This window comes from Somniosus microcephalus, chromosome 5 (assembly GCF_052327205.1).
Source record: "Somniosus microcephalus isolate GS21.2 chromosome 5, FLI_Smic_1.0, whole genome shotgun sequence".
NCBI lineage: Eukaryota > Metazoa > Chordata > Chondrichthyes > Squaliformes > Somniosidae > Somniosus > Somniosus microcephalus.
The window spans coordinates 297759921-297772252 of NC_140991.1; the positions used below are offsets into that span (position 1 = coordinate 297759921).

A 12332-nucleotide genomic window follows, 5' to 3' on the forward strand; every position below is an offset into this window, starting at 1 on the left:
CTTCACTTACATGGATAGACTGGAGAAACTGGGGTTGCTCTCCTTAGAGCAGAGAAGATTGAGAGGAGATTTGATAAGTGTTTAAAATAATGAGGGGTCTGGACCAGAGTAGAGGGAGAAACTGTTCCCATTGGTGGAAGGGTCCAGAACCAGAGGGGACAGATTTAAGGTGATTGGCAGAAGGTCCAAAAGCGACAGGAGGAAAAACTTTGATTTTTTTTTTTTAAAACGCAGCGAGTGGTTATGATCTGGGATGCACTGCCTGAAAGGGTGGTGGAGGCAGACTCAATCGTGGCTTTCAAAAGGGCATTAGACAAGTACCTGAAAGAAAAAAAATTGCAGGGCTATGGAGAAAGGGCGGGGGACTAGAGTCATAGAGTTTTACAGCACAGAAAGAGGCCCTTCGGCCCATCGTGTCTGCGCCGCCCATCCATCCCTGTCCAGTCTAATCCCATTTTCCAGCATTTGGTCCATAGCCTTGTATGCAATGGCATTTCAAGTGCTCATCCAAATGCTTCTTGAATGTTGTGAGGGTTCCTGCCTCTACCACCCTTTCAGGCATTGAGTTCCACATTCCAACCACCCTCTGGGTGAAAAAGTTCCTCCTCAAATCCCCTCTAAATCTCCTGCCCCTTACCCTGAATCTATGCCCCCTTGTTATTGACCCCCCCTACTAAGGGGAAAAGTTCCTCTTTGTCTACCCTATCTATGCCCCTCATCATTTTGTACACCTCAATCAGGTCCCCCCTCAGCCTTCTTTGCTCCAAGGAAAACAACCCCAGCCTGTCCAGCCGCTCTTCATAGCTGAGGCGCTCCATCCCAGGTAACATCCTGGTGAATCTTCTCTGCACCCTCTCCAAAGCAATCACATCCTTCCTATAGTGAGGCGACCAGAACTGCACACAGTACTCCAGCTGTGGCCTCACCAGCGTTTTGTACAGTTCCATCATAACCTCCCTGCTCTTATATTCTATGCCTCGGCTAATGAAGGCAAGTATCCCATATGCCTTTTTAACCACCTTATCTACCTGTTCCGCTGCCTTCAGGGATCTATGTACATGTACACCAAGGTCCCTCTGACCCTCTGTACTTCCTAGGGTCCTACCACTCATTGTGTATTCCCTTGCCTTATTTGTCCGTCCAAAATGCATCACCTCGCACTTTTCAGGGTTAAATTCCATTTGCCACTTTTCCGCCCATCTGACCAACCCGTTTATATCGTCCTGTAGCCTGAGGCTTTCCTCCTCACAATTTACCACCCCACCAATTTTCGTGTCATCTGCAAACTTACTGATCATACCTTTTACATTCTCATCCAAATCATTTATGTAGATCACAAACAACAAGGGACCCAGCACCGATCCCTGAGGTACCCCACTGGACACAGGCTTCCAGTCACAAAAGCAACCTTCGACCATCACCCTCTGCCTCCTGCCACTCAGCCAGTTTAGGATCCAACGCGCCAAGGCACCCTGGATCCCATGGGCTCTTACCTTCTTGACCAGTCTCCTATGCGGGACTTTGTCAAAAGCTTTACTGAAGTCCATGTAAACCACATCCACAGCATTTCCCTCATCCACCCCCCTAGTCACCCCCTCGAAAAATTCAATCAGATTTGTCAGACATGATTTACCCTTGACAAAGCCATGCTGACTATCCCCGATTAATCCTTGCCTCTCCAAGTGGAGACTAATTTTGTCCCTCAGAATTTTTTCCAATAATTTCCCTACCACAGATGTTAGGCTCACTGGCCTGTAATTCCCTGGTTTATCCCTGCTACCCTTCTTGAATAATGGTACTACGTTAGCTGTTCTCCAGTCCTCTGGTACATCCCCTGTGGCCAGAGAGGTTCTGAAAATTTGTGTCAGAGCCCCTGCAATCTCCTCCTTTGCCTCCCACAGCAGCCTGGGATACATCTCGTCTGGGCCTGGGGATTTATCCACTTTTTGGCCTGCTAAAACCGCTAGCACCTCCTCCCTCTCGATGCTAATATGTTCAAGTATGTCACAGCCCCCTTGCCCGATTTCTATGTCTGCATTGTCTTTCTCCATAGTGAACACAGATGCAAAAAATTCATTTAAAACCCCGCCTACATCCTCTGGCTCTACACACAGATTGCCACTTTGGTCCCTAATGGGCCCTACCCTTTCCCTGGTTATCCTCTTGCCCTTAATATACTTATAAAACATCTTAGGATTTTCCTTTATTTTGCTCGCCAGTGTTATTTCATGGCCCCTCCTCGCCCTCCTAATTTCTTTTTTAAGTATGCCCCTGCATTTTTTATACTCCTCTAGGGCTTCTTCCGTCTTTAGTCTTTTGTAACTGCCAAAAGCCCCCCTTTTATTTCTAATGCATTTTTGTATATCCCTTGTCATCCAAGGTTCCCTTTGCTTGTTGGTCCCACCCTTGACCTTTACAGGAACATGTTGGCGTTGTACTCTCTCTATTTCCCTTCTGAAAGTCTCCCACTGTTTTGATGCGGATTTTCCTATAAGTAGCTGCTCCCAGTCCAATTTGGCCAGATCCTGCCTTATCATATTAAAATCGGCCTTCCCCCAATTTAGAACCCTTATTTCCGGGCCGTCTTTGTCTTTTTCCATGACCACCTTAAATCTCACCGAATTGTGGTCACTGTCGCCAAAATGCTCTCCTACTGACACTTCCACCACTTGCCCGGCTACATTCCCCAGAATTAGGTCCAGTAGCTGGAGTGCTCTTGGAGAGCTGGCACGGGCATGACGGGCCAAATGGCCTCCTACTGTGCTGTAACCATTCTATGATTCTATGACAAGTTTTTGTTTATGACAACCAAATTGGTTGCAGTCAAAGAACACATGGCAATTTAACAATTTAAACTGGCTTATTAATCGAAAACATGAAAGCAATAAATGGAGAATGTTTGTATGGGTGGGCATTAACTGGTGAATGCCCCAGGGATTGTTTTTGGATTCCCTTTTGGCACCACTCAGATTAAACCACTTGTAATATTACAAGATTTGCTGATGGCCAAGTTATGCAGTCAAGTGGCAAGGATGTTGGATTCAAAGGAGTTTTACTCAATTTACCTTGAGATGGCAGAAAGTTTGCAAACAATTCGAAGCATTAATCACCTGTACTTAAGTGTATAGTCATGTAGTCTCAAAGGAGAAATGTGTGAAGTGTACACAATTTATCAATTGCTACAAGAATCTAATGTAAAGAGGTTACTAACGAGGCTAATCAAGTGTCAGTCAAAGCAATTAATGTTAGCCTTATAAAGATCATTTGTATGGCAATTTTAACCTTATAAAGATCACTGGTGAGACAGCATTTGGTGAATAGTGTGTAGAGTTGTGGGAAATCTACCTTCAAAAACTGTTTCAAGTAACTACAGGATTTAGAAAATGAACAAAAGCGATGAAATTTGGGGCACCAAATTATGAAAGGCTCACAGAAAAACTGTTTTTCATTAGAGAAAACATGGGGAGAAATGACTCTGGACTTTAAAATGCAAGAGGCAACTTCCCCCAAAGGTTTAGTAGGTAAATGTAACACATGGTGTGGTATTAGGCCAGTGCGGGAACACAAGTGTGATCGCTGGTCTGTGGAGAGTTAGCAGGTCTCAACCAGGGAAGCAGCAAGGGCACAATTGGTCAAATATGGTCAGACTAGTAAAAGACAGACCTGCATTTATATTGCGCCTTTCATGACCACCGGACGTCCCAAAGCGGTTTTCAGCCAATGAAGTACTTTTTGAAGTGTAGTCACTGTTGTAATGTAGGACCCACAGCAGCCAATTTGCACACAGTAAGCTCCCACCAACAGCAATGTGATAATGACCAGATAATCGGTTTTAGTGATGTTGATTGGGGGATAAATATTGGTTAGGACACCGCGGATAACTCCCCTGCTCCTCTTCGAAATAGTGCCATGGGATCTTTTACGTCCACCTGAGCGCACAGACAGGGCCCTTGATTGAACGGCTCATCCAAACGACGGCACCTCAGACAGTGCAGCACTCCCTCAACACTGCACTGCAATGTCGGCCTAGATTTTTGTGCTCAAGTCTCTGGAGTGGGACTTGAGCCCACAACTTTCTGACTCGGATTACATAGGATATACAGCACAGAAACAGGCCATTCGGCCCAACCAGTCCATACTGGTATTTATGCTCCACTCGAGCCCCCTCCCGTCTTTCCTCATCTAACTATCAGCATAACCCTCAATTCCCTTCCAGCCTCCCCTTAAATGCATCTATACTATTCGCTTCAACCACTCCGTGGTAGCGAGTTCCACATTCTCACCACTCTCTGGGTAAAGAAGTTCCTTCTGAATTCCCCATTTGATTTCTTGGTGACTATCTTATATTGATGGCCTCTAGTTATGCTCTTCCCCACAAGTGGAAACATTCTCTCTGTATCCACTCTATCAAAACATTTCATAATTTTAAAGACCTCCATTAGGTCACCCCTCAGCCTTCTCTTTTCAAGAGACCCCCAGCCTGTTCCTCCTTTCCTGATCGGTATACCCTCACATTACTGGCATCATCCTTGTAAATCTTATTTGCACCATCTGCAGTGCCTCTATATCCCTTTTTATAATATGGTGACCAGAATTGCATGCAGTACTCAAACTGTGGTCTAACCAAGGTTTAACAAGTTTAGCATAACTTCCCTACTTTTCAACTTAATCCCTCTAAAAAATAAAAAAAAATGCTTGTTTTTTTTTAATGGCCTTGTTAACCTGTGTCACTACTTTTCAATGATTTGTGTATTTGTACTCTGATCCAGATGCATGCAGGTTACATACCATGTTGTAAGAGTCTGGAACTAGAGAACAGAATTCCCCCCAACGACAAAATGGCAAGCTTGAAAGTTAAACCTCGACTTTGCTTGCAGCTTTACAGTGGCATCGCTCCGCATTTCAGATTCAAATCCACAGAGATTCAGGCTACGTTTACACTGTAATCGCAGCACTGATGCTGGTTATAATGCAAACACGGTCTAAATCCGTCAGGGTCTGACCTGACACTGAAACAAAGTATACGACTTCTTGGACAAGGGAGTCTCACCTCAGAATCAGGGCTTTATCTATGGATTTACAAGTTTAGCTTTGGTGTGAAGTAGAAACTGGTAACACAAATGCAGCTTTAGAATGGCTGTTTGAGATTGTGATGTGGTTAACCAGATTAAATTAGCCTTTATGGTTTTATTCATGCTGGTAAAAGAGCTGCATGACAATGGATTTCCACCAATAGCTATCTAGTTAATAGCACTATATAGCTTAAAGCATTACATGGTGCTATGGGTTGCAAATACTGATAGCCTGGAGAAAGCAAAGCTTTATATTTAAGTTGCCAATTGAAGAAATGCATGTTTTTACTGTTGTTGCATCGGTCTTAAAAAGGAAACAGCACAGACATTACTCAATAATACACAGCACCATCGGGATGTGATTATACTGAGGCACAAGGGCAGGAAAAGAGGGAAGCTCAGTACCCAAGATCATTATTTCCCCTCATGACATCTTGGAGACTAAACAGGGACAGATTAGGCAAGAGGGTCACATACACCAGGCATTGCAGACATTCCAACGATTGAATGGAAGAAAAAAAGGGCGTGCAGATTAGATAGATGCTATCTGGTAACTTTTATTGAGAACAGAGGGGAAAGGTTGCAGGTTGACTTGACACTCTAGTTCAACAAAGAATGAGAGATTTCAGCTTCTGGGTCATTGTTTCTATAAAAGAAATTGCAAACATAGAAACAGAAGATAGGAGCAGGCCATTCGGCCCCTCGAGCCTGCTCCGCCATTCAATGAGATCATGATTATACTAACCTCTTCTGATCTGAATGCCTGTTTCAGGTGAGTATACTTCAAAAACCTAGGAGGATAAGAACACAGTTCCATAAATTTTAGTGCGTTTTGCACAATGCAAACCAGGCCAAAAATATTTGTGTACACAAAGATCTTTTCTCCATTAGGAATGTTTGCTGATGCTCTCACCTTGCAATAGGAAGTACATTGGAACCGGTGTACATCATTATAAAGAAAAACACACCAGTAAGGTAAAGACGAGGTAACTGTGGGTTGTCCTGCATCACATGGTACAACAAGTTGGCAACTTTCTCAACCAGAATGGGATCAAACGTTACCAACAGCTAAAAGAAAATAAAGACAATTTAATGATTCAATGCACAACATTCTTTGATCAAAATATCTCAAAATTTAACAGAGCAAAATTAAATTTACTGCCATATCGCTCATCTTGGGTTAATTCCACGTTGGTACAGAAAGAAATACAACATTTCATGTGATGGGTTTGATTTTTTAAAGTCCTGTGTACCTGAACAATGTGAGAGAGGCATGTACTGTCTGTAAGCAGCCGCTTTATTCTGGGTAGGGGTCTGATGATTGCATTATCCTGATCCCTGGAATATGGGAAAAAAATTAAAATTCTGAAGCATAGAACAGAGTTATCACATGTGATTGTACTTCTAGACTATGTGCTTTCAAGGACATCTAGTAACATTAGAATTCTTTAGTTTTCCTTTGGCATCATGTCTATCTTCTGTTCGCGACTTAGTAACATTTTTGTAACATTGGTAACACCTAGAGTGGACGCCTGTATCTGTCACTTAACAACTAACCTGCTATTCACCTATCCCACCACTGGTGGTGCCAGTTGCCAATCTCTGGCTGATCATTACATTGTTCTGCCACCTCACTAGTTACAAAGCTGAAAGGGATTTATTGCTAATTTATAATTTAGTTTTGCCATTTAATTTTTCTGCCTTCTCATTGCTCGACCCCACCCCACTACTCCCAATTCCACCTGCTAGCAGGTCGCTCTCCTGCTGCGGCCTGCTTTGCTTTTACCAAATCAAGGGCCTCTAACACTTCGCTGCCATCATGTAAAATTTAATCATTGTGCCTCCTTCACACCTTCCCGTCTGTCTTCAAAATATATCGCCCGCCACACTGCAGAGAGGTTTCCGCTCAGACATTGGGCTAACCTACCCTAGTTCAACCCAATGAATAAATAAAGTGTGAAAACACCACACAAAGAGAGACACACCTGTTACCATTCAAAAGAGATCTACTTTACAGACATATCCTACATGTCAATAGAATGCACATCAAGACACACCGGCACACAAAAGGAGACACATTGGCCACCATTTAGAGGGAATCCAGAACTACACCACAGCTAAAAAAGGAGACACACAGGAGCAAGCACAAACTGGCAGACAACATTAATACTTTGACACAGAAGACTGGCCACACTTTACCCAGAGAGACACTTGCAAGCCAGGGATACTTATCAAACTTAATTTTCAAACCAAAACACGTTGCTCAGGTCCAGCAGACAGATTACCACAAAAATTCCAAAACACCAGTATGACATCAATTACACTCAGACAGCTCAGCACGTGAAGCAAATCACAGCATTCAGAAACGAAGCAACTCAAAATAGAACAGACCACAGAAATATGCTGATGCCAACACAAAACCCACCCAAAAGGTACAATCAGTTGTGCCAACACAGAAATCGAGACAAAGCCTAAAATGCACAAACATTACAACAGACACCAATCTTACTACAAAACTATTTACTGTGACCAATGCCATCCAACATCTAGTGTTTTATAATTCTGTATTAGTCCCGAGACAGATTGAGATCATAGACATTAAAGCCCAGAATGACATTCAGCACATTACAACTGTACTAGCCCTTAAACAGAAAGTGTCTACTCCAATTACATTTTCGTGCCCTTTTACATCCTTCCTTTTCAAATACTTATCCAATTTTCTTTCAAATGCGGTTAGTGTCTGCCTTAATAGCCAGTTTTGGCAATCCACATTCCAATAAACCTCCGAAAGAGATTTTAACTTAATTTCCTTTATTCTCCTGGTGATAATCTTCAGTCTATGACCCCTTACTACTGATTAGTGAAAGACTTAACTGGTTGATCAATCACCCTCAAAAACTAAAACCTCTATTAGGTCCCCTTCACCACCTCTGTTCCAGTGTGAAAAGCTCTCATTTTAAGCTTTTCTGCATAGCTATAATCTCATATTCATGGTACCATTCTAGTGAATCTTTTCTGTACCTTTTCACAGCGCCAATATCCTACCAATAAATGAGGTGCCTAGAACTGCATTCAATACACCAACAGAGACTTAACCAATGTGTTACATCAATCCAACACCACTTCCTTGCTTTTATATTTAATGCCCTTGTGCATAAAACCCAAAATATAATTTGCCTTGATGGATTTTTTGACCTATACTCACACCTATATCCAGGTACAGGAAACTCTTGTTCAAACAGCACCTAAATATCCGGAATAGTCCATTAACCAGCAAAATGCTCACTCCGAAAACACCACCTCAATAACCGGCAATGTTGCCGAATCCGAGTCTCCCGCGGTGGCCGAGTTAGTCAGTGGGGGTAGTTCTCCAAACTGCCACTACTCGGCTTCTTGGCGCTGTCGGAAGTCAGAACACCTCAATAACAGGAGTCTGACTCTCCCGCGCTGCCGGTAGTCTCTTCCGATCCGCCATTTTACAGGGGTACTGTGTCTCTCCCACGTTGCTGGTAGGCATTGCATTGCATTACCCTCAACTGGCAGTACTGTACTTAATCAAGCATCTTCCACCATCCATTTAACACAACATTCTGTAGGTGAGTACCCAATTACAGTATACTGCACATTTCTTGATTTTTAAATTTTGTTAAAAATAGCCTCAGTAGATAACCCGCTCTGTCATCCGGAATTTTTAATCAACCGGCAACACGCCGGTCCCATCGGTGCCGGATACCAAAGAGTTTCCTGTATCTACATCCATCACTCAAAAATTGTTTACGGTATATTTATTCCACTATTCTTCTACTACATCACATTTCTTTGCACTGAATTTTATCTTCCCACTCCATTTACGTCCTCCTTCAATCTCTTGCGTTCTCAATCAGTTTACCATTTCCCCTCACCTAATTTGAGGATATGCAACCATCAATATCATTCCTCCGGTGTCTATGACCATTTATATAAATGATTGATAATCAGTCCCATGACCTTACAAATAAACTCTTCAAAATAAAGGTCAAATGGAAGACACCTTGGTACCTGCTGGGGTAATATTCACACATGGTAATAAGCATGTTAAGAATAAGAGTAGCAAGGTCAGTCTCATTCAGCACCGCCTGTCCATTGGCTAATAGACACCATTTCAGCTGTGGAATGGTCTGCAGTGCCCGCCAGCCATCCATGCCCTGTGCCCAGCAACGAGTCTTTGGCGTCAATACACCCATTTTCCAGAACTCTTGCATCTAGGGCAGAAAAGATAGTTTTAACCGGTGGACAGCACAAATATTGATGAGCAGAGTGTTAAATTTAGGTTACATTATTTTGAAAACTAAGCTATACTTCGACATATCCAGTTGTATGAATAATTCAGGTGGAGAGGAGAGAAGGTTGTCTTCACAAGAACTGCTTGGTAATCACTCCAATTGATTCTATTGTGGATTCCTTATGTTGTGAATTCCTCATGTTAGTTCCCTCAGCATTTGATGTTGGCCCAAGTGGGCAGACATGCCCTTTAGGACTCAGCCAGATCAGTAATCAACTGAAACTAAAGCTGGCATCAGGAAGTTGAACTAGATATTGCCATTATGGTATTGGTTATAATTAAGAGACGAGCATTTCTGGATTTCTAGATTAGGTGGTCAAGCTATGGCAATTTGCCTCAAACCTCAAAAAGAAGAAAAAAAACTTTAAAGAAAGTAATCAACAGGGGTAAAATGAAATTTAAGTCACCTTCACTGGCTAACTCCATTTCTTCCTTTAGATGTGTCCATCTTGCTTTTGAATAAATGTCTATGGTAATTTATAAAGACCGAAGACAAGACAGCTTTATTTCTCAGCTAGTTCGATTTTGTTGCAGCTAGTGCCAAGATGAGCCAAGTACTTCTGGCTACACTTGGGGTTAGACTAGGAATCTACTTGTTTTCAAAAAAATTAGCACAGCAACATTTAACTTGACAAGCACTACTGAGAACAACCAAAGGTACGGTACATCACTGCACTTTGAAGATGTATAGGAACTTGCAGTAAACTACAATGAAAGCAGGGTTAAGTTTAGAAAATTGCTACTGTAAGGTTTAGCTATGGTATGATAAGCAAAAGATAATTCCAGTAAAACATACCTCTTCAAAGCTGTATGGACCAAGTCTCTCCTTATCTGCATTTCCAAAGTACCATTCTTTTTCACTTTCTCTCTTCATATCGGGCGCTGCTTCAATAACATTGCTCTGAAATTAAGCATTGACTGGCAATATTTCTCAAATATTTCAGATGTTCTCAAAGCACACTGTAACTGAACCAATCATACTCACCTGCAATGGAACAGTAGCTCTGCTTGTATGGAGGTGCGCCAGAGTAAGCAAATCCACAAGGATTCTCACTCCAGTGGAATCCATGACATCCTTAACGTTTTTCTGTAACAAATTGCAGTTTCCTAGTATTTACTTTAATGATTTAGTTTACAGTTACTATTCAGTTATACTTCACATTAATTAGGTATTTTAGTAACATGCACAAAACCAACAATATCCATGTTTTTTTTTAAATATAATGAAGTACGTAACATTTTTGAAATTTTGATACTCACCTTGTTAAGAATCAGTTTGTTTAGAAAAAGAATTAGTCTGTCTCTCTCCAGTCTGTCTGTACACTGCAAAACACAAGATCAATGTCACCTGTAATTTACTTTGGTTGAAGTCTTGATCACCATTGTGAAGTAAACCCTAATTATAGGATCAGGTCCCAACAATTACTTTGGATACAGCATCACAATGTTTTAAATGGGTTTATTTTGTTAAATTCACTTAAATTTAGTAGATTATTGTGATGGTCCCAAATACTGCAGATTACACCACAAATCATACACATTCTATACAGGAAAATACTCCTAGTCTAAACTGTAATTGGCTGGATTAGTATCTTAAATTCACTAATTGCAGATTCCATTGATTGATTATAGATTGTTAATTATATACTTTATTACAAGGAAGTTCAACAGCAACAAAGGCTTGGGAGCAGACCAACAATTAGGAAATGGTACATTACACAAATATAGTTACAATAACTTCAGAAGGTATCAAAGTCCAGTCATTTCTTGGCAATAATGTAATTAACACACTTACCAGAACCACTGGGGAAGTCAAGATTTAGAGAGTACTCTACTTATTGAACTTCATCACAATGAAGTGATGCTGTATCAAAAGCAATTATTTAGGACCAACTGGTGGCCAATCTGACCGAGAACTTACATCACCTTTTGCTCCCCTCCCAAAACATGAAAAAATACCTATAATTTCAATATGCCACTGCTGCACGGTTTTATAGCACACACTCAAACCCAGAGTCACAGCCCTAATTGGTACGATACCTTGAATATCCATGCTCATCTCTTCCCTCAAACATGGCCCCTGCCCCCCCAAAAAAGTCAACTGTCTGGATTCTTTCCGGGAAACAGAGGCTGTATTCCAGAATGATAACTTGTGATAACTATTAAATTCACAAGTGGTGTAAGTAAGGTTTCCGCTGTGGTTAATCAATCATGTACAGGAAACTGTGATATCCGGCACCGACGGGACCGGCGTGTTGCCGATCTATCAAAACTGCCGGACATATAAAGTTAATGTTGAAGCATACGGAGGTTTTCATCTCCGTATCTGACAACAAACACTGTTGCTTAGCAACAGCTTCTAAAGAGTCGGCTGCAGCTGCAAGCGTCTCTAGCTGAAGCTGTTGCTATAGCTACAGACCTTGCAGTGCCTGACTGGGGAAAAAAACGAACGAGAACTAAAAAAACTTATAGAAAACGGCTCCTGATTTTTGCCGTTAGATCAAGTATTCCGGACATATAACCTCCGGATAAACCAAAGTTTCCTGTACTTAGCACTGGAACGAACGGCCTTAATGGGTGCCCAACATTAGAGGAAGTTAGTAAATCAATTCAGTACAGGGTAAAGTTCCAGCTCAGTCAGGGCTTTCAGAGATGAAAAGGCCCAATTTAAAGAGTCTCGAGTCAAAATAAATCCCACAAGGAATTGGGATGTATGGCTTTTCTTCTACTCGCGAGAGCAGTCATTTCAGATTCACATCATCTAACTCACTAGTGGAAGGAGCTGCACTCCATTAGTGATGATACATGATGCTGGCTGCCTCCAGCAATGCCATCACTGAAGTGAATGAAATCCCACCATTGCACTGGCCAAGGACTGAATTGGCACCAGTCTTGCCATGTGTGAGGCAAGTTCTTTTTAAAAACAAAAAATGCTGAAA

At 41.9% G+C, this 12332-nt stretch overlaps 1 protein-coding gene across 3 annotated transcripts in view; it reads right to left on the minus strand.

Moving 5' to 3' along the window:
• The window catches only part of dnajc13 (dnaJ homolog subfamily C member 13), a 168518-nt gene that overhangs the window by 71581 nt on the left and 84605 nt on the right, over positions 1-12332 (minus strand). For all 3 annotated transcript variants that reach the window (XM_085989205.1, XM_085989204.1, XM_085989206.1), the window contains exons 26-32: positions 10654-10716; positions 10379-10480; positions 10190-10294; positions 9111-9313; positions 6326-6410; positions 5986-6140; positions 5818-5863 (exon numbers count right to left, since the gene is read on the minus strand). In XM_085989205.1, the coding sequence (XP_085845331.1) occupies positions 5818-5863; positions 5986-6140; positions 6326-6410; positions 9111-9313; positions 10190-10294; positions 10379-10480; positions 10654-10716 (759 nt within the window). The remainder of the gene's footprint in view (positions 1-5817; positions 5864-5985; positions 6141-6325; positions 6411-9110; positions 9314-10189; positions 10295-10378; positions 10481-10653; positions 10717-12332) is intronic.